General features: G+C 58.7%; 1 protein-coding gene across 2 annotated transcripts; it reads right to left on the minus strand.

The window, feature by feature from the left end:
* Positions 1-7171: 7171 nt before the first annotated feature.
* Positions 7172-19820, minus strand: ZBTB47 (zinc finger and BTB domain containing 47). 2 transcript variants are annotated; one of them, XM_032408877.1, is made up of 6 exons: positions 19718-19820; positions 14527-16086; positions 12792-12939; positions 11533-11648; positions 10800-10944; positions 7172-10556 (listed from the first exon to the last, which is right to left on the minus strand). In XM_032408877.1, exons 1-6 carry the CDS (start codon positions 19718-19720, stop codon positions 10195-10197), a joined length of 2334 nt encoding a protein of 777 aa, XP_032264768.1. In that variant the 5' UTR covers positions 19721-19820; the 3' UTR covers positions 7172-10194. The 2 variants fall into 2 exon arrangements, with proteins under 2 accessions (XP_032264768.1, XP_032264769.1); XM_032408878.1 differs by having other exon boundaries at positions 14527-16347; positions 19718-19812.
* Between the last annotated feature and the right edge of the window lie 3333 nt (positions 19821-23153).

Consider the following 23153-nt stretch of genomic DNA (forward strand, 5'->3'; position numbering starts at 1 on the left):
TAGAAGAAAACATGGGTGAAACTTCATGACATCGGATCTGACAATTTCTTGGATAGGACACCAAAAGCACAGGCAACAAAAGAAAAAACAGATTGGACTACATCAAAATTTAAAACTTCTGTACATGGGAGAACACAATTGACAGAAAAGGCAACCCATGGGATAGTAGAAGATATTTGTAAATCATATAAAGGGTTAATATCCAAAAAATATAAAGAACACCTAAGAGTCAACAATAACAATGAAATAGGCAACCTGATTTAAAAATGGGCAAATAGGGGTGCCTGGCTGGCTCAGTTGGTAGAGCGTGTGACTCTTATTCTCAGGGTTGTGAGTTCAAGCCCCATGTTGGGTGTAGAGATTACTTAAAAATAAAATCTTTAAAAAAAAAATGGGCAAAGGACTTGACTCAACCTTTTTCCAAAAAGGTGTACAAATGGCCCATAAGCACATGAACAGATGTTCAACATCACTAATCACTAGGGAAATGTAAACCCAAACCACAAGATACCACCTCACGCATTAGAATGGTTACTATTTAAAAACAAACAAACAAACAGGTATTGGCGAGGATGTGCAGAAATTGGAACTCTGGGTGACTCTGTCAGTTAAGCGTCTGCCTTCGGCTCAGGTCATGATCCCAGGGTCCTGGGATGGAGCCCCACGATGAGCTCCTAGCTCAGTGGGGAGCCTGCTTCTTGCTCCCTCCATCTGCCACTCCCCCTGCTTGTGCTCTCTCTCTCTCTCTGTCAAATAAGTAAATAAAAATATTTAAAAAAAAAAAGAAATTGGAACTCTGTGTGCTGTTGGTGAGAATGTAAAATGGTAGAGACAGTATGAAAAACAGTATGGTGGTGCATCAAGAAATTAAAAATACACTTACCATATGATCTAGTAATCCACTTCTGGTTATACACCCAAAGGTATTAAAAGACAGGTATACCCGTGTTCATTACAGCATGATTCACAACAGCCAAAAGATGGAAGCAACCCACGTGTCCATCAGCGGATGAGTGGATAAATAAAATGTGGTTTATACACACAGTGGAACATTATTCAGCCTTAAAAAGGAAGGGCTTTCTGACACAGGCCACAACATGGGTGAACCTTGAGGACATTATGGTAAGTGAAATAAGCCAGTCACAAAAAGACAAATCCTGTCTGATTCCACTTATGTGAGGTACCTGGCATAGTCAAATTCATGGAGGCAGGAAGTAGAATGATGGTTGTCAAGGGCTGGGGGCTGGCCTGGGGGAGGCATAGGGAGTTAGTGTTTAATGGGTACAGAGTTTCAGTTTTATGAGATGAAGAGAGTTCTATGGATGGATGGTGGTGATGGTTACACAACAATGTGAATGTACTTAATACCACTGACTCTACCCCTAAAAATGGTTAAGATGGTGACTTTTATGTGTATTACCTCAAAAAAAAAAAAAAAAAAAATAGAGAACGCTGTTGGTCCCACAACTGGAGTTGGCTCCTAAATAACAAAGTAAGTAAGCATCTTTTTTAAAAAATGTGAAACAAAACTTTTAGGGGAGGGACGCCTGGGTGGCTCAGCCAGTTAAGCATCCGCCTTCAGCTCAGGTCATGATCCCGGGCTCCTGATATCGAGTCCCACATCAGGATCCGTGCTCAGCAGGGATCCTGCTTCTCCCTCTGCCTGCCACTCCCCCTGCTTGTGCGCTCTCTCTCTCTCTGACAAATAAATAAAATCTTTAAAAAAAAAAACTTTTAGGGAAAAAAAAACAACAGCAGAGTAGCTTTGGCATTTGACTAGGGAAAGAGTTCTTAGACCCAACACCAAAAGCATGATCCATAAAAGGAGAATTTGATAAGTTAGACCTCATCAAAATACAGAACTTTTGATCTGCAAAAGCCCATGTGAAGAGGCTGGAGGGACACACTGCAGACTGGGAGAAAATTTTTGCAATATCTAGACACACAAGCAAATCCCAAAACTCAACAGTAAAAAAAACCCCAACAATCCGACTGGAAAATAGGCAGAAGACCCAAACGATATTTCATCAAAGATGATGTACAGATGGCAAATCATCTCCTGAAAAAATGTCCGATATCATTACTCATTGGGGAAATCCAAATTAAAACCACAATATCACTGCACATCTGTCAGAGCAGCTAAAATAAAAAATCGTGACAACACCCAAATCCTGGTGAAGATGAAGAGAAACTGTATCCCTCACGAACATTGCTAGTGGGGAGGCAAAGTGGTACAGCCTCGTAGAAAATTACTTCGGCAGTTTCTGATAAAACTAAACATGCAACTATTTACATAACCCAGCAATTGTCCTCTTGGGCTTTTATCCCCGAGAAAGTAAAACTTATGTTCATACAAAAGCTATATGGGAATATTCATAGCAGCTCTATGAGTTATAGCAAAAAATGAGAAACAGCCCTGTTCTCCTTCAGCAGATAAATGTAGTACATACAAACTATGGAATACTACTCAGCAATACAAAAGAATGAACAACTGATATACACAGTCAATTGGGTCAATCTCCAGGCCTTTAGGCTGAATGAAAAAAGTCAATCCCAAAAGATTGCATGCCATATACATTACTACAACATTTTGAAATGACAAAATTTTTTTTTTTTTTTTAGATTTATTTATTTATTTATTTGACAGAGAGAGACACAGCGAGAGAGGGAACGCAAGCAGGAGGAGTGGGAGAGGGAGAAGCAGGCTTTCCGCTGAGCGGAGAGCCCGATGCGGCGCTCGATCCCAGGACTCTGGGATCATGACCTGAGCCGAAGACAGACGCTTAACGACTGAGCCACCCAGGCGCCCCTGAAATGACAAAAATTTTTAAATGGAGAACAGATCGGTGGTTGCCAGTGCTTAGGGACAGGGTGGGCAGTTGCAGGAGGGGGTTGTGTGTAGTTATAAAAGGGCAAAAAGGGCAAGAGACAGAAGCCTGTGGTTCTGGAACGTTCTGTCTCCATTGTGGTGGTGGGTATGTGAACATACACGTATGATAAAATTCTATAGAAGTAAATACACACACAGGTGAGGACAAGTAAAACGGGAAATCTGGATAAGATCGGTGGAGTGTCACTGTCAATGTCTTGGGTGTGGTATTGTGCTAGTTTTGCAAAATGTTATCATTGGGGGAAACTAGGTACAATATACAAGAGCTTTCTCTGTATTATTTCTTACAGCTGCATATGAATCTAATTACTGCAATAAAGATTTCTTTTTTTTTTTTAAAGATTTTATTTATTTATTTGAGATAGAGAGGGAGAGCATGACTGGGGGCAAGGGCAGAGGGAGAGGGAGAAGCAGACTCCCCGTGGGCAGGGAGCTCAATGCAGGGCTTGATCCCAGGACCCTGGGATCATGACCTGAGCCGAAGGCAGCCGCTTAACTGACTGAGCCACCCAGGCACCCCTATTGCAATAAAAATTACAATGAGGAAAATGATCAAAGATCACCCAACATTTAAGAAATTATCATAAAAAAAGGAGAAAGGAAAGGAAATTAGAGGCAACAAAGATAAAAAATAGCTGAAAGGAGAAAAAATTCAAACATTGCTAGTAATAATATCAGAAAGATGTTTACATAATAAAGGGATACACACTATAAAAAAGGAACTCCCAGAGAAACGAAGAAGAACTTTTGAAAATTGAAAAGTATAATGGCAACAATGTAATACTCAATAGAAGGGTTGGAAAACACATTTGAGGAAACCTCCCAGAAAGTAGAAGAAAAAAGGTGAAGACCATGAGACTGGGTAAGAGAATGAGAGAAGCCGCCCAGAGGTCCAATATCTAAATGACAGGAGCTGAAGAACAGAGGAAGGCTTGGAGAAGAGACAGTTGAAAGCCATATTTCGGGAAAGTTTCCCGAACTGACAGGGCTCACCGAGTCCCCCGCTCACTGGGTGAGAAAAAACCCACACCAAGGACATCGCTGTGAAGGCTCACAATGCTGGAGGTGGAACAGAGGCCTGAAGGCTTCAGGGGCAAGAAGCAGGCTGCCCACACAGCATCAGGGGTCAAGACAGGATCGGGCTTCTCAGCAGAAACACTGGCATCTAAAACCCTGAGGAAAGGGCGCCTGGGTGGCTCAGTCGGTTAAGCGTCTGCCTTCGGCTCAGGTCATGATCTCGGGGTCCTGGGTTCGAGCCCCGCATCAGACTCCCTGCTCCGTGGGAAGCCTGCTTCTCCCTCTCCCTCTGCCCCTCCCCCTTCTTGTGCTCTCTCGCTCGCTCGCTCTCTCTCTCAAAATAAATAAAATCTTAAAAATAAAATAAAATAAAATCCCGAGGGGAAAATGATTTCCAAGCTAGGGTTCTGTACCCAGGCGAACTCATCCCCGTGTGAGGGCAGAATAAAAATAGTCAAGATCTTCAGAATTTCATTCCCTGAAGTGATCCCGAAGAGAAGCTACATCTCAGGGTTAGGAAAAAAATAGTCCACTAAGACATAAACCTTTTAGAAGTTAGTTTTCTGCAGTAAACTTGAAGGGATACAGTCTTAGCAAAGTGTGACAGGGAACGTAGGTCCGCTACGGTCCGGGGGATGTTGTCAAGCCGAAGTGTCCTTATGGGAGATGGCATCACTTTTGTGCACACCAGGGTCGTCTTGCCGCCCTGCTCTCGAGCGGTGATAATGATGATGAAGCCGTGTTAGGATGGTCACCAGCTCGCTGCTGCCTCCTGCGTGAGTAGGGGAGGACCCATCATGTCGGGCCTGGCCACGGCTTTCCCTGTGCCCATCAGCCCCTCCTCAGGAAGCCCCTGGAGGATGTGCTTCACCAAATTGAGGGAGCAAACCCAGATAGAGGAAGATAGAGGATTCGGGGGAACGGGAGATCTGTCTAGGAATTGGCAAAGGGAATCCCCAGAAGGGTGGGAGATCCCACCATGACAGCCGGGGGAAATCGACCAGTCCAGGTGTGAGCGCGGGTTCTGGAGAGACAGTGCCGAGAGGGAGCCGATGGGGCACCTGCTGTGTGTGCACTTATGAGGAGAGTCACAGTTATGGCAGAGTCTGGGGACACAGAAGCGATAAGCACCTAGAAACTGAAGGAACCACATTTTAAAGAGACAAAAGTAAAAAGTCGCACAGGAAAGGAAATGGAATCATATTCTATGACATGGCTTCGTTGAGATCAGTGTTTACATAGTCATAATACTATATGCACCGAATGTTAATCTAACCCCAAATAATAATATAACTATGCTTGGAGAAAGGGGAATAGAAGCCGTGTGTGTGTGTGTGTGTGTGTGTGTGTGTGTGTGTGTGTGTGTGTGTTGGGAGTGTTGAAGACAGAAATCAATAAATGATACCTAACACTGCATCTATCAGGAAGTAAGAGTGGAGGCGAGATTTCATAGGCCTGAAAGTCAATGCCAAAAATACCAATCGAATTGGAACTGGTTGCCTATTCGAAGTGGGAAAAGAGGAGGTACGGGCCACTGCAACTTTTGCTTAAAAAAAAAAAAAAAAGGCCTTCCAGAAATATTTAGCTTTTTCAACTATGTCTAAGAAAAATTTTAATTGTAAAAAATTGATATTTTCCCAGGGATTCTACACAACACAATGCTGGGTGGCATTGGGCTGGTGCTCACAGCATGTACTGGCCTTCCCCTTCCCCCAGGAGCCGCTGATGCTAAGGAAGGGGGGCACTGTCTGGGGAAGAATCCGCTATGGAACCAGCCCAGAGACTCCGCCTTGCCAGGCTGGGAGCTTCCTATAGGATGCAGCATACACTCCAGGCCTGTGCCCAGGACGCAGGCATGTGCCACGGTTTCTCTCAGGATGCCTGGGCCCCAGAGCCAGGACTCGGGGTGGGAGAGGGACCCTTTGGGCCACCCAGTGCTTTTGGACCGCCTTTTTCTGATCGTGAGTGCTAACTGCCCGAAGTAGAAGACATGCTCGCCTTCCCAGCCTCCCTTGCAACTAGAGTGTAAGTATAGGAACTGTGCTCCAGGACATGAGGTGTTAACGAGCAAAACTGGGGGAGGATGAGTGCTCCAGAGATGCCAGCCATGGTGTCCACCACCGCCCCGCGGCCTCTTCCTCCCAGCCCAGCGTGACTCGTGCCTAAGCAGCACTCGAGTAGGCATTTGGAAACGTTATTAGAATGAGGCGGGGGGGTGGCGGGGGGGCTGAAGGAAGAGGCTGTGCAGAGAGGCGTCATGCCAGCAGATGGGTGGCAAGACGGGTGGAGAGCAGAAACACGGAAGCAGCCAGGCCCTCAGGCTCATTGGCGAGCGCCATTTTGAGGGTGACTGAAACTGAGTGAGCCTGTTCCTTTCAGTCAAAGAAGTAGGGCTGTGTGGAAAGGTGCAGGCTCCCAAATTCTGGGACCTGCCGTTTGGACCCCTGCCCTCAGAGAACAGGAATCCCAAGTCCTGGGACCAGCGCCCCCACACCCGTCTCCAGCCTCTGCTTGTCAGCGTGGCCTCACAGAGCGGGGGGCACCCACACCTCCTCTCTGGCTCAGGAATCCACCCAGCCCCTCCTGGTCAGACCCCTCCTCATGTATCTTGGGCCAAGGGCCACAAACACAGGGGCCTTGTTCCCCACGTAGTCCTGGGGCCTAGAGTCCCACGTGGCACAGAGCCAGGGCTCCATACATCACCTGCACAACGAATTAATTCTCAGAGGTCCCCACGGAGAGCCGTCTGCTCCCTCCTTGGAGGCCACAAGCTGCCTTCCATCTGAGCGTTTGTCTTCCCGGGGCCCGCGTCAGCATCTCTGATAGCTGGCTCCTTCAGACGGCCCTTGCCTGCCAAGTGCTGAGCACATGAGCAGGAGTGGCCCTGGCTGTCCCGGGGCTCCGGTGGCCACAGGCCTGGGCGCTCGTGGAAAACTGTCCTGCAGGGGCCCTGGCCTCCTGCGGGCGCCGCCTTTGGGGATCTCTGCATCAGCAGCCCCAGGACCTCTCTTCTTTCGATCCCCTTCCACATCCAGCTCAGGACCAAACACTGGTTTGGGGGACATGTCTCCGCTCTTGCCTCAGCTCCTGACTCTGGGTGCTCCTAAAGCCCAGGCCCCCTTACGGGAGAGAGATGGGGTCTGCAGCTGCTCGAGGGCACAGTGACCCATGCAGCCTACCACTGAGCTGCTGGGCTCCCTTGCTCTGGTCTGGGTCTTTCCAGCCAGTGGTCAGGGCAGGCAACAAGTAAAGAAGAGGCCGGGCCAAGGGACAGTTGTACTGACTTTATTCCCCTTCACTCTCGTCCTCACCCTCCTGCTATCCCCTCATGCGCTTGGGGCCCAGACATCAAGGGTCCACACACCTGGCACAGCCATTCCGCGACTGTGGACCCCCCAGTAAGGGGACCTGTGGCCGCACATGCCAAGGTCGGAGGCTGAGGCTCTAGCCCCAGCTTATCTCTCGGCTCACCCCCAGCTGGCCCAAGACCAGGGAGCCCAGGAGAAGCTGGGGAGGGGGCAGGCCCAGGTTTCAGACCCGAGTTCTGGCCAAATGGGCTGAAAAGTCCATCTGGACTGAGGGGTTCCCCCCACCCAGCACATCTCCAGTGGGAGGTGGTGATCCCGACCCCCTTCCCTGCCACCAGCCCTGGGAAGTGGGTATAATGCCCCAGTCCCCTTACTCCAATATCTAGGTGCTTGTTCATTTGTTTTAAAAATAAAAAGGAAATGTAAAAGCTGGTAAAACAAGAACCCCTACCCATACTGGCACTGCTGAGGTTCCATTATTGCTTCAGACCCTTGTGATCTGGCTGGAAAGGAGCTTTTACCCACACTGGCCCAAGGGGAAGAGAGCATTTAGCACCAGGGACCAGGGCTCCTGTCCCCACTGGGACAGGTGCCTCCCAGGAGAGGGTTTGGCTGTGCCCACCCACAGCTACAATGACCATCGTGACCAGAGCCCAGCCTGCCGTCTGGACCCCTGCCCTCCGAGGAGAGGTGTATTAGAACATGGAACCCAAGTCCTGGGACAGGGTTTTGACACCAGCTCCCCCCCCCCATACCTTACAGGGACCTGGCCTGGCCAGGGTCCCCCAGCCTCACTCACTAAGGCTGCAGGGGGGCTAGCTGATGACAAGGCCACCAGTCCCCATGGGAGACCCTGGTGCCAGTGACAGGGGTTGGGGAACCCATGGGTGTCCCGACCTACAGCACATCGGGGGAGATCAACTTTTTTGGGGGAAAATGGGAGCCAGCTCTGAAGAGCTGCCAGGCACTGGGACCAGAGGTTAGAAATAGCAAGGAAGAGGAGGAAACAGAGAGGGGGGGGACCCTGAGGACGTCATGGAAGCCCAGAGATCAAGGGGTACAGGAGAGGGAGTATAGTAAAGCAGGAGTCTAGAATCCCCAGCCTTGGGTAAGGGAGCTGCAGAACTGGGAGCCAGACAGGGAGCTTTCCTCTCTCAGTGAGGGGCCCACCTTCTCTCTCCAAAGGACAGCAGGGCCGTTCTGGAGGCTCTGACCCCGCACTACTCCTGCTGCAGCCCCAAATGCAACTGGGCCAGGGCATCGCCCCCCTCTGCGCCCAGAGAATTATCAGGGCTGTGTAGCTTGGATTCTAAATCCTCAAATCACTCGGGCTTCTTGGACCTGCCCACATCGGTACAGAATAAAGTGCTTCGTTTATTGATGATTAAAATGTCCCCAGCCCCCACCCAGCGCCACGGGCCTCACAAGGAGGTCAGAGGGGTTCCGACCCCCTCAGCCCTTGGGCTGATGGGGCCCAGGCCCCCCACCCCCCACCCCATCCCCTGCCGCTGTCCCCCTTGGGCTTAGGCCTCTTCCCACTCCAACCATGCTTGGGAAGGTGGTGGTGTGGGGGTAGTCGTGGAGGTTTAAGGTGCAGAGTATAACAAACAAAACTGTATAAACACAAAAGGAAAGAGCTTAACTAGGAAACACGTAGCTTATGGAACCTTCCTCCCCATTTTCAAGGCAGGAATAAAGACGTTAAATGACAACAAAAAAAGGATGTCCCTACTAGTGCCGGCCTCATGGGGGCAAGCATTGGGCACAGGCGGGGGCTCCCCCAGAGCCCCCACCCCCCACCCTGTGGGCTCCTCTCACCAACAATGCTACAGGCGCCCCACCCATGGTGCAGAGGCCTAGGGAGGACAGGGATGCTGGACGCTGGCCTGGGGGGGGGGGGGTGTGGCCAGGCCCAGGAAGAGGATGAGGCCTCTGCCTTCAGAGCAGGGATGGAGACAGACACACACACATCTCCGCTGGTGTGGGAGAGACGACCAGGGCAGCTGGTGAGGACCTGGGTGCTCTGTGAACAGCCGCCCTGCCCCCTGCTCCCCTGCTAGCACCTTGAAACCTTAAAACATTGCCTCCTTCTCAGGGCCTGCCCTTGGGGTTCACCCAGCTGCAGGGACTCTTTGCAGCCCTTGGGATCTGGTGCTGCGGGAGCCAGCCCGTCTGCCCACCCAGGGCCTAGCCCCCAGCCCCGAGGCTCAGAGGCTTCTGGGGATGTCTTCTCCTGGACTCAGGGACCTCGATGCAGCCTGGTACAGCTCAGGGATCCCTGTGCCTGCCGGCAGGGTGGTGGCTGGGAGAGCAAATGCCTGGGGTCCAGCCCCTGCCTCCGCCACTGCACACAGTGCAAAGCTGGGTCTGCAGCCTTCACACTTCGCCACTCCCCCCCACAACACGCTCACGGGCATCCACAGTCAAGCCCCTGCCTCGGTGTCCACAGCCCTCAGACAGGATCCACAACTCCTTCCAGGGAGGCTGACGCCCCAACTTTTCCCCAAAGCCTCCAGGATGAGGGGGCAAGTTAGGAGGCACAGGGGAGGCAGAGATGAGCCACTGAAGCTGACCCAGGCTTGCCTGGCCAGCCCCCTCCGGCTCAGGCCTCAGCAGAGTGACCGGTCACACCTGCTCCCCAGCCCCTCCCTCCCTGCTGTACCTGCCGCCTCCAGCACCCCCCTCACCTGGAGGGGGTGCTGCAAATCATTTCCTCTCTTTTCTTTTTCCTTCACTTCCAAAAAAAAAAAAAAAGCAAAGGCTTCAAGGAGTCACTGAGAAGGGGGGCACTTGGGAGTGAGGTGTCCTCCACCCGCACGGGGGCCACCAGCCCGCACACCCCCAGGGTCAGGGGCCTCAAGCAGCACAGGTCCGGCCCCGTCTGGAGGGGGGGGCGGCGGTGCCAGGCCGGTGTCGCTGCCCTCCCCCAGGCAGGAGGGGAGGGCCGGGGTGGGGGCCGGGGGTCCCTCGCAGAGGCAGTCAGTTGTTGGCGCTCATCCTCCCGCCGGAAGTGGCAGTGGTAGAGAAGAGTGGCGGTGGGGGCGGCAGGTGGGGTGGGGGCGGCAGGGTCTGGGGCAGCCCCGGGAGCAGGGGCAGCGTGTGAGCCGGGGGCTGGGCCGGGGACAGGCCTGGGCCCGAAGCGGGGCCGTCGCTGGCCAGGGGGTGACTGACGCGGAAGCATTTCTCCTTGTGGGCCTTGAGCATGTTGGAGAAGCGGAAGCGCTGGCCGCAGACGTCGCAGGGGTACGGCTTCTCGCCCGTGTGTGTGCGCCGGTGCCGCTTCATGTTGGGTCGGCTGGTGAAGCTCTTGCCGCAGATCTCACAGATGTACGGCTTCTCCCCTGGGCGTTGGCACGGGCAGGGGGGCGTCACCGAGAAGTCAGCGCACCCCGGCACCCGCGGGGCCTCCCTAACCCGGGGAGAGGCGCGGAGGATGGCGCTGAGCCCCAGAGAAGGCTGGACTGAGGCCCGGAGTGGAGAAGGGGCATGGCTGGGGCCATCACAGGCAGGCCTCCGGGGCAGGGCCGAGGAGGGGTCCCCAGCCTGCACCACGCCCCCCCCCGCCCCCCCCCAGGCGGCCGTACCTGTGTGGGTCTTCATGTGCTCATCGAAGTACTGCTTCATGTTGAAGTCCTTGCCGCACCACTGGCACATGAACTGCTTGTGGCCGATGTGGATGCTCATGTGGGACCGCAGCTGGTACTTGTACTGGAAGCGCTCATTGCAGTTCTGAGGGTGGGGTGGAGGGTGAGGCCAGGGGGCAGGGTGGGGAGCACCTGCCTGGGACCGCAGGGACAGGGAGGACACACACGGGGAGGGGCTCCTGGGGCAGGCGGCACACTGACAGAGAAGGGGCCAAGGGCGGGCTTGGCCCAGGCGGGGATGGAAGGCAGGAAGTGGGAAAAGGCCCCAGAATGGAAGGAGTCCTCATGCGTCAAGCCGAGGGCCCCCCATCCTTCCTATTTGTTGGAACGCCCGCCCCCCCCCCCCCCATCGCGGCCTGCAGCTCTATCCCCGCTCTGCCTGAGATGTGCCTCTCTCCACCTCTCCAGAAGGCCTGCCCCCTGCCTGGCTGCAGCCCAAAGAAAGGCCCACCCTGAATGCGTGGGGGCTGGCTTAGGGTGGGGTGGTGGAGGGTGGCGGTGGGGGGCAGGCAGGTGGGCGGCCGGGTCAGGATGCGCGAGGCGGGGGCCACAGACACCAGGGGGGCCACCCCTCTTTGTGAATCCTGGACTCCACTGCCCCCTGAAGCAGCTGCTCTTCCCCACCCCCACTCGTCCAGGGTGGCCCCTGGGGCAGGTGGACAAAGGGACTCACCTCACATCGAAAGGGCTTCTCCCCAGAGTGCTGCAGCGAGTGCACTTTGAGAGACATGCTTCGTTTGAAGGACTTCCCACAGGTCTCGCAAGTGAAGGGCATGTCCTTGGTGTGGGCTGCGGGGCAGGCCATTATGTCTCAGGGGGACCCCCATGGCTGCTCCTGGGGGATCCCTGCCTGACCACATCCCACACTGGGCCTCCTGGGAGGCCCCCCCGCTTCACAGTCTGCCTCAGAGGCTCCATCTAGGACCTGGGGCTGACTTCCGGGCAAGGACCCCAAGCGGCTGGCTTTGGCTCAAACCCTGGCCCCACCACTGGCTCTCTGCACTGCCTCAGTGCACCGCAGCGTGTCCTTCCTCAGAGAGCGGCCAGGGGTGGTACTGAGACTCAAAGGTGGGCTTTACAGGGGATGACACTGGGCAGTCCAGAGGGAGTTGGCTGGGCTCCCCCCAAAACCACGGACAGGTGAGGACTAACAAACTCTTCAAGGAAGATCTGCGAGGAAGCAAGTGGAGCCAGAGAGTCCCCCTTGCAGCTCAGAGCTGGGGAAGCCGAGCCCAGGAAGACCACCAGTCCTGGGCTATCCAGCATGCTCCTGGCCTGGACCTCCACCCCAGGGTCCCAGCTCCCAGGTGGCTGGAGAAAAGGGTAAGGCCTGGCAGGGAGCCACATTGCCCTTGAGCTCCAGACCCCAAGCAGGCAAGGAAGGAGGGCCACCTGAACACCAGACTCCCAGCCGTGCCCTCCTAGAGGGGAGGGACAGCCATGCCCAAGGCAGAGGAGCCCAGCAGACATTCGTGGGGGCCTCCTCATTCAGAGGAGCCTGAAGGCCTGTAAGGGCCAGAAGGTGAGAAAAAATTAGAGGCACAGCTGTCCTCAAACTGAGACAGGGCCTGTGTCAGTCCATATGGCATTTTGTGTAATTTAGAAAAGGGTACTTCTTTCCCTGGTGGCCATAACCCCATGCTGAGATGCACAGTCTGGTTAGCAGTGTGCCAGCTGGATTCTGGTCCCCACCTGCCATCTTGTCCAGGAGCCCTTGTGCAATGTCCCACCTGCCCAACCGTACATGGTAGCCCCGACCTCTGAGCCTATCCAGATCACAGCTGCCACTGCAACCAGCCTGCCCAGGATTCCCAGTTGAGAGGGGCCTTCTCACGCCTTCACACTGCCCTGGGATGGGAAGTCCTGCCCAGCACAACCAGGAGCTGGCCCAGCTCTGACCTCAGGCCCCATCCCCTCCCGGCCCAGACTCACCAACCATGTGCTTGCGCACGTGGGCCATGGTGTAGAACTTCTTCTCGCAGATCTCACATGAGAACTTCTTCTCTGCATAGCCATGCACGATCTTGTTGTGCTCGTGGAGGGACCAGAGCTTCTTAAAAGCTTTGCCACATGTCACACACTGCAGGGTGAGAGGACTTTAGGCCCTGGATCCTGAGTCAGGACCATGTGCCGTGGGACAATCTGCCCCTCACTGGACCTCAGTTTCTCTACCTGGACTGTGCTGGAGGGAGAGCCCTCGATGTCCAGCGACCCGCCAAATCTGCCGTTCTGGGAGTTGGGGATGGTAACTCCCTAAAAACATGCCCACCTACCCAGGGCTGCAGCCTGGGGCCCTCCCTCATCCTTGAACTCAACTTGGGTCAGGGGCCACCTATACCAGGAAGCCCCGACTCCGTGCTCATTTCAACAAGGCACCTGTCTACAGAGGGGAGACACATAACCAGCTGAAGGGCCATGGCACGTGAGGAGGCTACACAAAGTGCACGAAGAAGCCCTTCTCAGATCACACGTCCGGCCTCCCCACTGCTGGGACCCATGCCCTGACACCCTGGAGATCCCCAAGGAGAGAGGTGCCAAAGTGCTGGCTGGGAGGGGGAGTTGGAGGGGGACTACAGCAGGTCCTGGGTCCCATGAGGAAATGGAGGGTGGTGGGAACCCCAGGGGCCATGCTCCCCTCCTCCTCTTGTCCTCCCCATCCCTGCAGGAGACACTTCCGGAGGGCTGGAGTAGGTCAGGGCTTGGACAGAAAACGGGTCAGGGTGCCCAGGTCAGAAGAGGTACATGCATCTTTCCCCTTCAGAAGGAAGGTTCAGGCGTGTGCAGGTTGGAGAGGCAAAGGGCAGCCCAGTGGGCAGGCAAGTGGGAACAGGTGCAAGAGGGTGGGGCAGGAGACCAGGTAATCCCCCAGGTAACACTTGCTCCACAGGGCACTGCAATTAGCAATTAGCTCAGGCAATTAGCACCCGCCTACCTGCTGCCCCCACAACCCCCTCCGGGCCAGCAAAGATAAAAAGCAGCCTGGCGGGCCCTGTGTTGCCCGCACCCTGAGAGGCCGGGTTGGCACACACTCAGGCCGAGCCGAGGCCTGGCAGCCAGCCCAGCTCCCCTGCTTGGCCCCGGCAGCCCCTGCTCTCCCCAAATTTCTCATCCAATCCCTCTTCCCAGGCCCAGGCCAGCTGGCATCTCCAGAGAGCTGGGAGCAGGGGCTTCCTCCTCCGGGCCACCCCTTGCTCTATTCAGCCTTTGTGCAAGTGCCAATGGCGCCCCCTCTGGGCAAACCCTGCCCCACCTCGTCTGTGCTTCTGTGCGGTGCACGATCTGTGAAACTATACGTGGTGGCCCTGGTGGCCTTCCAGCAGCCCTAGGATTGACTAAAACACGGGCTCAGCCCGCAGAGCTGGCTCAAGTACTCAGACAACTCCCTCCTCTCATCCTCCCCTTCGCCCCTCTGGCCAAGGGTACTGTTTGTTCCTGTCCGATCTGCACGTGTCTCCATGTGCCAAAGCCTAGCTCTACCTGCCTCCTCCAGGAAGCCCTCCTTGATGTTATCCCCTGAACTCGGACCACCCTGGGCCCATGTTGGCCCCAGGGCCCGGCGGTAAGTCTGTCTGGGCGATGCAGGCAGCAGGACACTGGGGGCGCGGCCTGGGTGGCCATTCTGGGGACCCCCCTGCCCCGCCCCGCCCGAGGAGCCCCCAAGGCCCACCTGGATGTTGCGCTCGCAATCCGTCTGCCGGTGCAGTAGCAGCTCGCTCTCCAGCAGGAAGCGCTTGCCGCACTGGTCGCAGATCTGCATGCGGCTGTGGGTCACGTTCATGTGCTTCTCCAGGTACCAGCGGTTGTTGAAGACGCGAGGGCACTTCTGGCACGGGTGGTGCTGCTTCTCTTCCAGCTTCACCTTGGCCCCCAGCCCGTCAGTGGCCTGTGGCCCTCGGGCCGCTGCAGAGGGTCCCCCCGGAGTGGGCTTGGGCCTCTTCCCGCCCCGCGGCCTGGCCTCCTCAGGCTCAGGGGGGCCTCGACGTCGGGCGTTCTCTCGAGACCGCGTGGCCATGCGACTGTGGGGAGGGGGCTCTGCCCTGCTGCCCCGCCGCCCCGCTGGCCCCTGCCGGCTCCCCGCCTCCCCGCCCTCTTCCTCCTCTTCCTCCTCCTCTGAGCTCTCTTGATCCTGCTCACTGTGCCCTTCCTCTTCCTCCTCCTCTTCCTCCTCCTGCTCGCTGTGCCCTTCCTCCTCCTCGTCTTCCTCCTCTCCCTGACTGCCACCCTCCTCCTCCTCCTCCTCCCCTCCGCTGCCACCACCCTCTTCTTCCTCCTCCTCCTCCTCTTCCTCCTCCTCCTCCTCTTCCTCGTCCTCGTCCTCCGAGTGTCTCTGCAGCCCGTCCTCCCGGCCCAGCACCACGGTGGCCGGGCCCATAGTGGTGCCCGGCTTGCCCTCGGGCCCCGTGGACACGTGCAGAGTCTGGTTGTTGAGGTTCACCTCCACGATGATCTGGGACTGCTCCCGGCGGCTGTAGGTGCCAGAACCCCCCAGCTCTTCCTCCAGCCCCTCCCCACCCTCCAGCTTGCAGAGGCTGCCGGGGGGCCCACCGGCCTCTTGCACGCCACCCTCCTTCTCCTCCTTGAAGAAGGGCTGAGCTGGCCCGATGGCGGCAGGTGCCGTGCCCCCCGCGGTCCCTGCCCCGTCCTCGACACGCACAGAGTAGGGGTCGGGGCCCTCGCGGGCATAGATCTTCGGCAGGCCCGGGGCGTCCGCCTCCTGCTTGATGTCGCAGTAGTAGGGTGGTGCGGCCGGGGTGCAGCCGGCGGCCGGCTGGGCTAGGGCCACAGCGCTGGGGCCGGGGGGGCCTAGGGAGCGGGCGTCCAGCAGCTCCTGGCAGGACGCGGCGATGTCGGCCATCTGCAGCAACGAGGCGGCACTGAGCACCTCGTGGACGTTGGCCGCGTTGACCAGCAGCTTGGAGGTGTAGATGAAGTTGAGGATCTGCTGCAGGCCACCGGGGGCCAGCGCCTCTAGGGACAGCTCGACGCGCTGCAGCTGCTTGTTCTGCGTGAAGAGCGAGTGGAAGAACTGGCTGTAGGCGGCCAGCACGCCCTTGTGCGCCGGGAAGACGCTGCGCTGGGGCACCAGCACCAGGTCCACGTCGCAGAGGTCAGGCTGGAAGAGGCGCTGCTCGTTCAGGCGGCCCATCAAGCAGGCGAAGTGCAGGGCCACGTCCTCCACCAGCGAGAACTCGGCCACCGGTGAGTCTGTTGTCTTCTCAACCAGCAACTGCGGGGCGGAGGGCACAGGTCAGGTCAAGGCCAGCAACCCGGGCAGCGCCCCACCGTGCAGGAGGCAGCCTGCCCGTCCCTGCTGGCTCCGCGTTCTGGGAAAGGAGCCGAAGCTCGAGCCAGGACGCAGGGGAACCAGGACTCGGGCCCGAGCCGGCCGCCCCTCAGAGCTCAGACTCCAATCACCACCGGCTGCTCCTGGGTGAGTCGGTTAACTTTCCTGGGCCTCCAGCGCTTCCCTGTGAGACAGGAAGTCGTCCTGGGCAGGGAAGGGGAAGAGAAGGAAAGAGGAAGGAACAGGGACTAGGGTCACCGGCATCCAGGACTGCGTGGGCCTTAGGGGCTTTCTGTGCCAACACTGGGCCGATCCAGGCGAACTGGGGCGAGGTGGCCACCCCAGACGCGAGCATTCCTTCAGCATTTCCTGAGCTCCACGGATTCTCTCCCTCACACTCACTCACACGTACAAATAAAACCACGCCTGCCCAACCCCAGGCCCCTCAAGAATGAAAGTCAGGCTCGCTAGCTCACTGCTCGGCCTCGGGCTGCTACCGCACCCCTGGGCGTAGTACCTAGGAAAGCCCTCGCCTCACCAGCAGTGGGCCTCAGGGCCTGGGCCTGAGGCTTTGCGGGGGTAGAAATTCTTGGGAAGAAATTCAGGCCCAGGCCTTGGTCCTCCTGCCCTGCTGGAGGAGGCTGGTGGGATCTAGCCAGCCCCTTCCTACTGGGCCAGGCGGCTGCCCATGGCCTCGGGCCTGGCTGCCGGCAGCTCCCCCCTCACACAGGGGTTCTGTGGGGGTAGAAGGACAACTGTGTTTTCTGTCCACCATGCTTAGAGACAGGAGGCTCCCAAGGACCGCCCTAGACCCTCTTCCCTCTAGGCCCCCAGACCCCAGGTCACGTGTGGTCCAGGCGCAGAGGCTCTGCGCCCCATCTTGGAAGCCACACTACCTGGGGCCTTTGGAGCCCCAGAGAGGCCCTCAAAGTCTGATGGGTCAGATTATCAGGCCCTTGAGCCACATCCAGCACCTGTGAATTGTCCAGAATAAGGGCTGGCTTAATCATTCCTGGCTCCTCCGCAGCAGCTTTCCCAAAAGGTGGACGGCACCGAGAGGCAGGCTGCCCACTCCCTTGCCTGGGTCCGGGGCACAGATGTTCAGTTAATATCTATCGATCAGCTGCCTGGCTGGACCAACCCCGCAGGTTCCAGTTTCTGGCCGTCCTCAGGCCCTGTCGAGCTGGGTCAGAGCCTCCTATATTTGAGGGGTACCTTGCCCCACTGCCACAAAGCCATCAGCTCTTCTCCCCCAAGCACCTCCCTGCAAGCCCGGGATGAAACCCCAGTTCCGTCCATCCACAGCCCACCCCAACCCTCCATGCTAGTCGTTCCACTGCTGGGGCACCAGTAGGGGGCCCAGACTGGGCTGGGGCGGGGTGGGGGGTGGTATCTATGTTCAACTTCTCAGTCACCTGAATGAGAAGCAGCCCGGGGCCTCAGGATGAACCTCGAGGAGCCACAGGGGCAACCTGCTTCCAGATCTGCCCCTGAGCACCCTGCACCCCATCCCCCTCCGCATACCCAGCTACTCGGGGGGCAGCGCCCACCCGACGCTCTCTCTGATCCCAGGCTGGCCAGACTCTTGACCATGGACGCCATCTTCCTTGAGTTCTCCCACACCTCCTTCCCCTCCGCCAAGAAGCCAACCATCTGCCCCCTCTGTCTCAGGGCTGCTGGCCTGTCCAGGGCTGGCCAATCTAACAGGGATATGGTGCCAAGTCCCTCCCATCTCCCTCCTCTGACTCATTCTGATTCATCTTCTGGGACCAAACTCTATTGCACAGATGGGGAAACCGAGGCTCGGAACGGGAGGGTCGCACAGTGGGCAAGAGCAGAGCCCCTGGACTCCCAGCTCTGCTAAGGCCACCCCTTCCCTGCTGGACTGGACTGGACACTCCCCACAGATGGATTTCTTGGCTCTCAATGCCTTACAAAGCAGGAAGAGGCATCTGGGGAACCTCTGACTCAGGGGACCCGCTGTGCTTGCCCAGAACCCCACCGTTACCCCCTGCCACCTGCAGCCTCCTCCCCTGAGCTACTGCCACCTGCAGGTCAGTGAGGGGGCAGGATGCAACTGCGGTTGTGACAGGACCCCTAAGGGCCACCAGGGGCCAGACAGTGGCAGAAGTGGCTTGGATAAGGGCTCGTTAAAGCCAGGCCTGTTGAGGGGAGCACATCCGAGGCCACAGGGTCCCCAGTCCACTCTGCTCTCCCCTCACAGAGTGCCCTCCAGTGCCTGACCTTCCCATGTGCAGATCTGGTCCCAGGGCCCTCTGGCCTCAGCAGGGAAGGAGGGGTTAGCCTGGAGGATACTGGTGCCCCAAAGACTCCGTTCCCACGGCAGTAAGCCCCAAGCCAGGGCCACCCTGCACCCTGGAGGGGCCCAAGAGTCTCTGCCAGGCACCCTGGCTGGACTTCCTTGACAGGGCACACCCATGCTGCCAGAGTTCATAACCCGTCAACTACCTCAGCAGGGCTCAGCCACCCCTCTGCCTGGCACCTCCCATGCAAGGCCCACCAGCTGCGCCGGCCCCCCTCCCCAGCCAGATGTGCCAGTTCCCTGAAACTGCACCCATCCCTCCCTATCGGCTAAGCCAGCTGCAGCCATACACCCCACCCTCAGGTGCAGGCCAGGTCGGCCTATCTGAGATGCAAGACCAGGGGAGTGGTCAGGCACTCCCGTTGCCAGGGGGTTTCAAGCCCTCAAACTCTACCTGCAAGCCACATTGGGGGTGGGAGTGAGGTGGGGGGGGAGGCCAGGTGCCAGGGACACCTGCCGAGACTGCTCTCCAGGGCCAGAGCCTCCAGGGGTACCCGGTCTCCATGCCATGAAGCCACCGGCTCCCTAGCCTGTCCCAGTGCCTCCCTGGAGGCCCTGGGATGAAACCTGGGCAGGCATCTGCAGCACTCCCCCCCCCCCCCCACAAACGCCCACGCCAATCCTCACTGCCGGGCAGGGCAGCCGGGAATGGGGCCCACACTGAGCAAGGGGACACAGGTTGATGACTTCCAGACGCCTCCTTTTGGAGAGGGGGTGTCTGTACCAGCCTCTTCTGCACTCATGGCCCCACTCCCTTCCCAGGACACAGGCCCAGAGAGGGCAGAGGACTGGCCCAAGGTCACACAGTAGTTTGGACCGGAGCTGCGGACGTCCCGCCCCAACACACCCCGCTTGGCCCAGTAGCCCCAAATCCCCAGGCAGGGCGGCTCCAGCGCCCACGTGGCCCAAGGCCCAGGCGGGAATCCGACCTCCCCCCTCCCCCCCATCACCCAGTCCGAGGGCGGCGCCGTCCCAGGCTCAGAGAAGCGCCCCCCTCCGCCGGTGCCTAGCAAGACCTCAGCCTCTCGCTCCCGGGCCCCCACCCCAGGAATTTAACCCCCTCCCCGCCGAGGGCCGCACCACAGCGCCGCATTCCGGGCCCGCGGAGACCCGGGAGAAGGGGCCGGGGAGACCCGGCGAGGGAGAAGATCCCTCCAACTCCTCCACCCGGAGCCGGCGGGCCGTGCGCTCGGGAGGGCAGAGCGGGCAGGTGGGCGGATAAGCGGGGGGACAGGCAGGGCCTTTGCGTACCATGGTGCCGTGGCGCTGGGGGCTCACAGGGCCCCGCGGGATCGCGCTGCCCCCGGCGGCCGGGCCGGGGCCGCTCCATGAAGCGCCGCGCTGGGGGCCGCCCCCGCGCAGGGCCCCGCGACCATGGCCCCCGGGGGCGCGGCCGGGCGGGCGGAGGCGCAGGGCCGCGGCGAGTCCAGCCGCCGAGCAGCTGCGGCCCCAGAGCCTCGGGCGCGGCGGGCGGGGGGCGCGGGGCGCCGATTGGAGCCCGCGCGTCAGCTGGGGCCGCCGTCTGGACGCTTAAAGGGCCAGGCCGCCCTGCGTGCCGGCGGGGGGCGCGGACACGCGTGGTGTGCGCGGTCCCAGTGCAGTCTGCTCTGCCTCAGGCCGCCGGGGCCCCCAGCCAGGCCCCACCGCTCCCATCCCAGCGGATGGGCCCCGGCCTCACTGTCCCGCGCCGAGCCCCCTTTCTGCCGGGAAGTTCGTCCCAGAGTCTAATCTCGGTGCCTTCCAGCTGCGCCACAGAGGCGGGGTCGGAGTAGGAGGCCGCCCTGAAATAGGGAAGCTGGGCGCGCCCACTCCCCAACCAGCTGCAGAAAGCCTTCCACCCGCTCCCTTGAGACACCGAACCCCCGGACCCTAGCCTCGCTCAGCACCCCCACCCTCTGGCCTGGGCTGCTTTGACCTGAGGGTGACTCTGGGATCTCCAGCTAGCCCGCGCCGGCCTACCCCAGGACAGCCCAGGGCTCATTTTGCTCCGTGCTGGGTGACCCACACCTACCTGGTGGCCTCCTCTGACTGCTCACGCCCGCCCCAGGGCAGGAGGTACCAGAACCCAGACCACAGCTGCAGCGACCAGGCCTTTAAGGTGACCGGCCCAGGCCCTGGAACAGGCAAGATGAGAGGAGTGGGGGGCCAGAGGCCCGGGCCGCACCGTGCCCCTCAGCCGGCTGACCGGACCACAGCTGGGGAGAGGCCTCCCGGCCTGCGGAATGCTGCTCTGGCATGGGCACCGGTGGGGGCAGGGGGCTAGCCGGGCTGGCAGGAGGCTGCAAGGGCTGAGCGGGCAGCAGCGTGGAGAGGGGGCCTCCGTGGGCCTCTCATGTGGCCCATGTCAGCATTCCGATGCCCTCCTGCGCCCCCACCCCCACCCCAAGCTGGCCTCTGCCCCATCCTCGCTCCCTCTGATAGTGCCCTCATCCCCGGGGTACCCGCACCCCTCCCCACACGTGGGCCCTTGTGCTTACACAGCAGCCCCCGCCCCTGGGTATGTCACCTTCCTCATGAGAGGGCAGGGGCTCTGGGGCCTGCTCAGAGTGACTTGGTTCTGGGTGCCAGGGGAGGAAATGGAGCAGAGGTGAAGATCCCAGGCAGGCGCCATCAGAAAGTCTGGTGGTCTGTCCTGTAAGACGGCAAGGGCCTCCTGACCCCCGGGGCCAGGGAGAAGACATCTCAGGGGCACAGATGGCGGTGACCAAAAGAGTGCCAAGACGAAGGGGAGGAATACGCAGAGCTAGATGGAGCGTGGGGAGAGCCCCTGGTGGATAAGGGCATGGGAGGAGAGTGGGGGCGCAGCCGGGGACATGCCCCCAGAGGCGGCCACTGCAGACATCCTGCCATCCTGCACCTCCGTGGCCGTGGTGAGTGCACACAGTCAGCCGGTGCAGCTCCTGGAGGCCTCAGGCTGAGGCCAGGCCAGAGTGGCCAGCATGCCTGACCAGCGGGTCACCTCAGTGCTGCTTTCTGCCTCGTCCTCCGTTCCAACCCACCTCATCTGACTCAATGGATCCTTGCAGTGAGCTGGGAGGTGGCGAGGGAAGGATTGCGTACCCATTAGTTGGACACAGTGAGGCCCGGAGCAGGACAAATCAAGCAGCCAGGCACCAGTGTCAGGAGCTGGGGAAAGGAGAGGTTGGGAGAGGGTGCCCCCCCGCCCCCCGCCTCGAGGCCTAGGAGGAGCCTGGCAGAGAGGACTGCACGGGACACTCCTGGGCCCACTTCCAGCCAAGGCTTGGCAAGGGGGTGTGGCCAGCGTTAAGTAACCAAGGTAGGGCTACTGGCCTCTTTGGGATTGGCCTTGGCTGCAGCAGTCAAGCCAAGGAGGGGCTGGAGGTTGGGGTGAGAAAAGAGGGAATAGGGGTCTGTCTCCCTGAAGAGCACAACTGTTCCCCTGCTTGCTTCTCTGGTCTCTAGCCCATCTACTAGGGGAGCCTGGGGACAGAGGCCGCTCTGGGAGAGGCTACTGGCACTTGAGTCACATCACACCAGGCAGGACGGGGCTGTTTGAAGAGCCCAGTATGGTGGGCTCAAAGCTCACAGCTGAGGCCTGAAAGTTGAGTTAACATTAACTAGAGCAGAGGGAGAAGAGGGGTACTCCAGGCAGGGAATGGCACCTGCAAGGGCCAGGAGAGGGGAGACAGGAGAGCATCTGCAGGGAACTAGAGGCGATTTGATGTGGTAGAGTCAAGGTTCTAGTCAGGTGGGAGTGAGGGGCTGGATAGGGGTGGCAAAATTGCTCAAAATTGCTTGGCTTTGGAGAGGGCCCTGCCCTGGGCGCTTCACTTCAAGGTTGGTCAAGGCAGGCTTTCTGGAGGGGGTAGGGTAGGACTGGGTTATTAGGGAGGAGGATTCCAGGCCAGAATCCCAGGCCCCATGGGTAATCCAGGAGTTTGTGGAGACAGGTGCAGAGCTGGATGATCCTTCCGATACGTGGGGCTGGGTGCTGGCAAGCTCAGCAAAGCCATGCCCCTGCCTTGAGAGGCCAGCTCATAGGTATTCTCACAACTTCCTGAAGCATCAGCCCCGTTTCTCTCCCGTGTCAAGGAGGAGAAACAGACCCAAGCTGTGCTAGGGCAGTTCCCAGGCTTGCTTGGGGACACCGGACTCTCCCCTACTGAGCCTGGAAAGAACAAACAGCCCAGGGGTGTGTGTGCGCGCGAGCCCGAGCGCGAGTGCAGGCCTCGGCCTCCCTAGGCGGGCAGGAGCCTGGTCTAGCTGCTGTAGCCGAGACAGGAGGACAGCAGAGTGGACAGTGCCAGAGAACGGAAGGGAACAACACAGCCTGAAGTCAGTGGGATGGTAGGGTTCAAGCTACCCACTAGGGGCTGACCCAGGGCCCTGCAGGGTTGGGGAGCATAGAGCTCTGGGTGTGGAGTGGGGGTGTTGCTCCTGTGTCCCGCCACCACTGAGCACCACACTAATAGGTTACAGCTGCTGGGGGGTGGGGGCCTAATTCAAACCAGCAGGTTGCCCAGTTCCCTCCTGCTGTGTAAACGTCACAGCCTTGGCATTCGAGGCCTCACCAGAAGCTACCAGGGTCCTCTCCCACCCTTTTGGTTCAAGGGACCCTGGGCTTTTCATTTGTGTTTGAGCCTGGCCCTCCACATGAAATCTATGGGCTCCTACCCTCCTCCTGGAGGCAATCCCAGGGGCCAGCGTCCCTGGAGCTTTGATGTGT

This window comes from Phoca vitulina, unplaced genomic scaffold (assembly GCF_004348235.1).
Source record: "Phoca vitulina isolate PV1807 unplaced genomic scaffold, GSC_HSeal_1.0 scaffold10, whole genome shotgun sequence".
Lineage (NCBI taxonomy): Eukaryota > Metazoa > Chordata > Mammalia > Carnivora > Phocidae > Phoca > Phoca vitulina.

What these genes read in the sequence shown, in the direction of transcription:
- ZBTB47 (XM_032408877.1), bottom strand. An exon ending in CGTGCGCAAGCACATGGTTG is followed by an intron (nt 11,649 to 12,791) that starts GTGAGTCTGGGC and finishes CCTGCCCCGCAG; the next exon opens with CCCACACCAAGGACATGCCC. An exon ending in AGAAGCCCTTTCGATGTGAG is followed by an intron (nt 10,945 to 11,532) that starts GTGAGTCCCTTT and finishes CCCCACCCTCAG; the next exon opens with AACTGCAATGAGCGCTTCCA.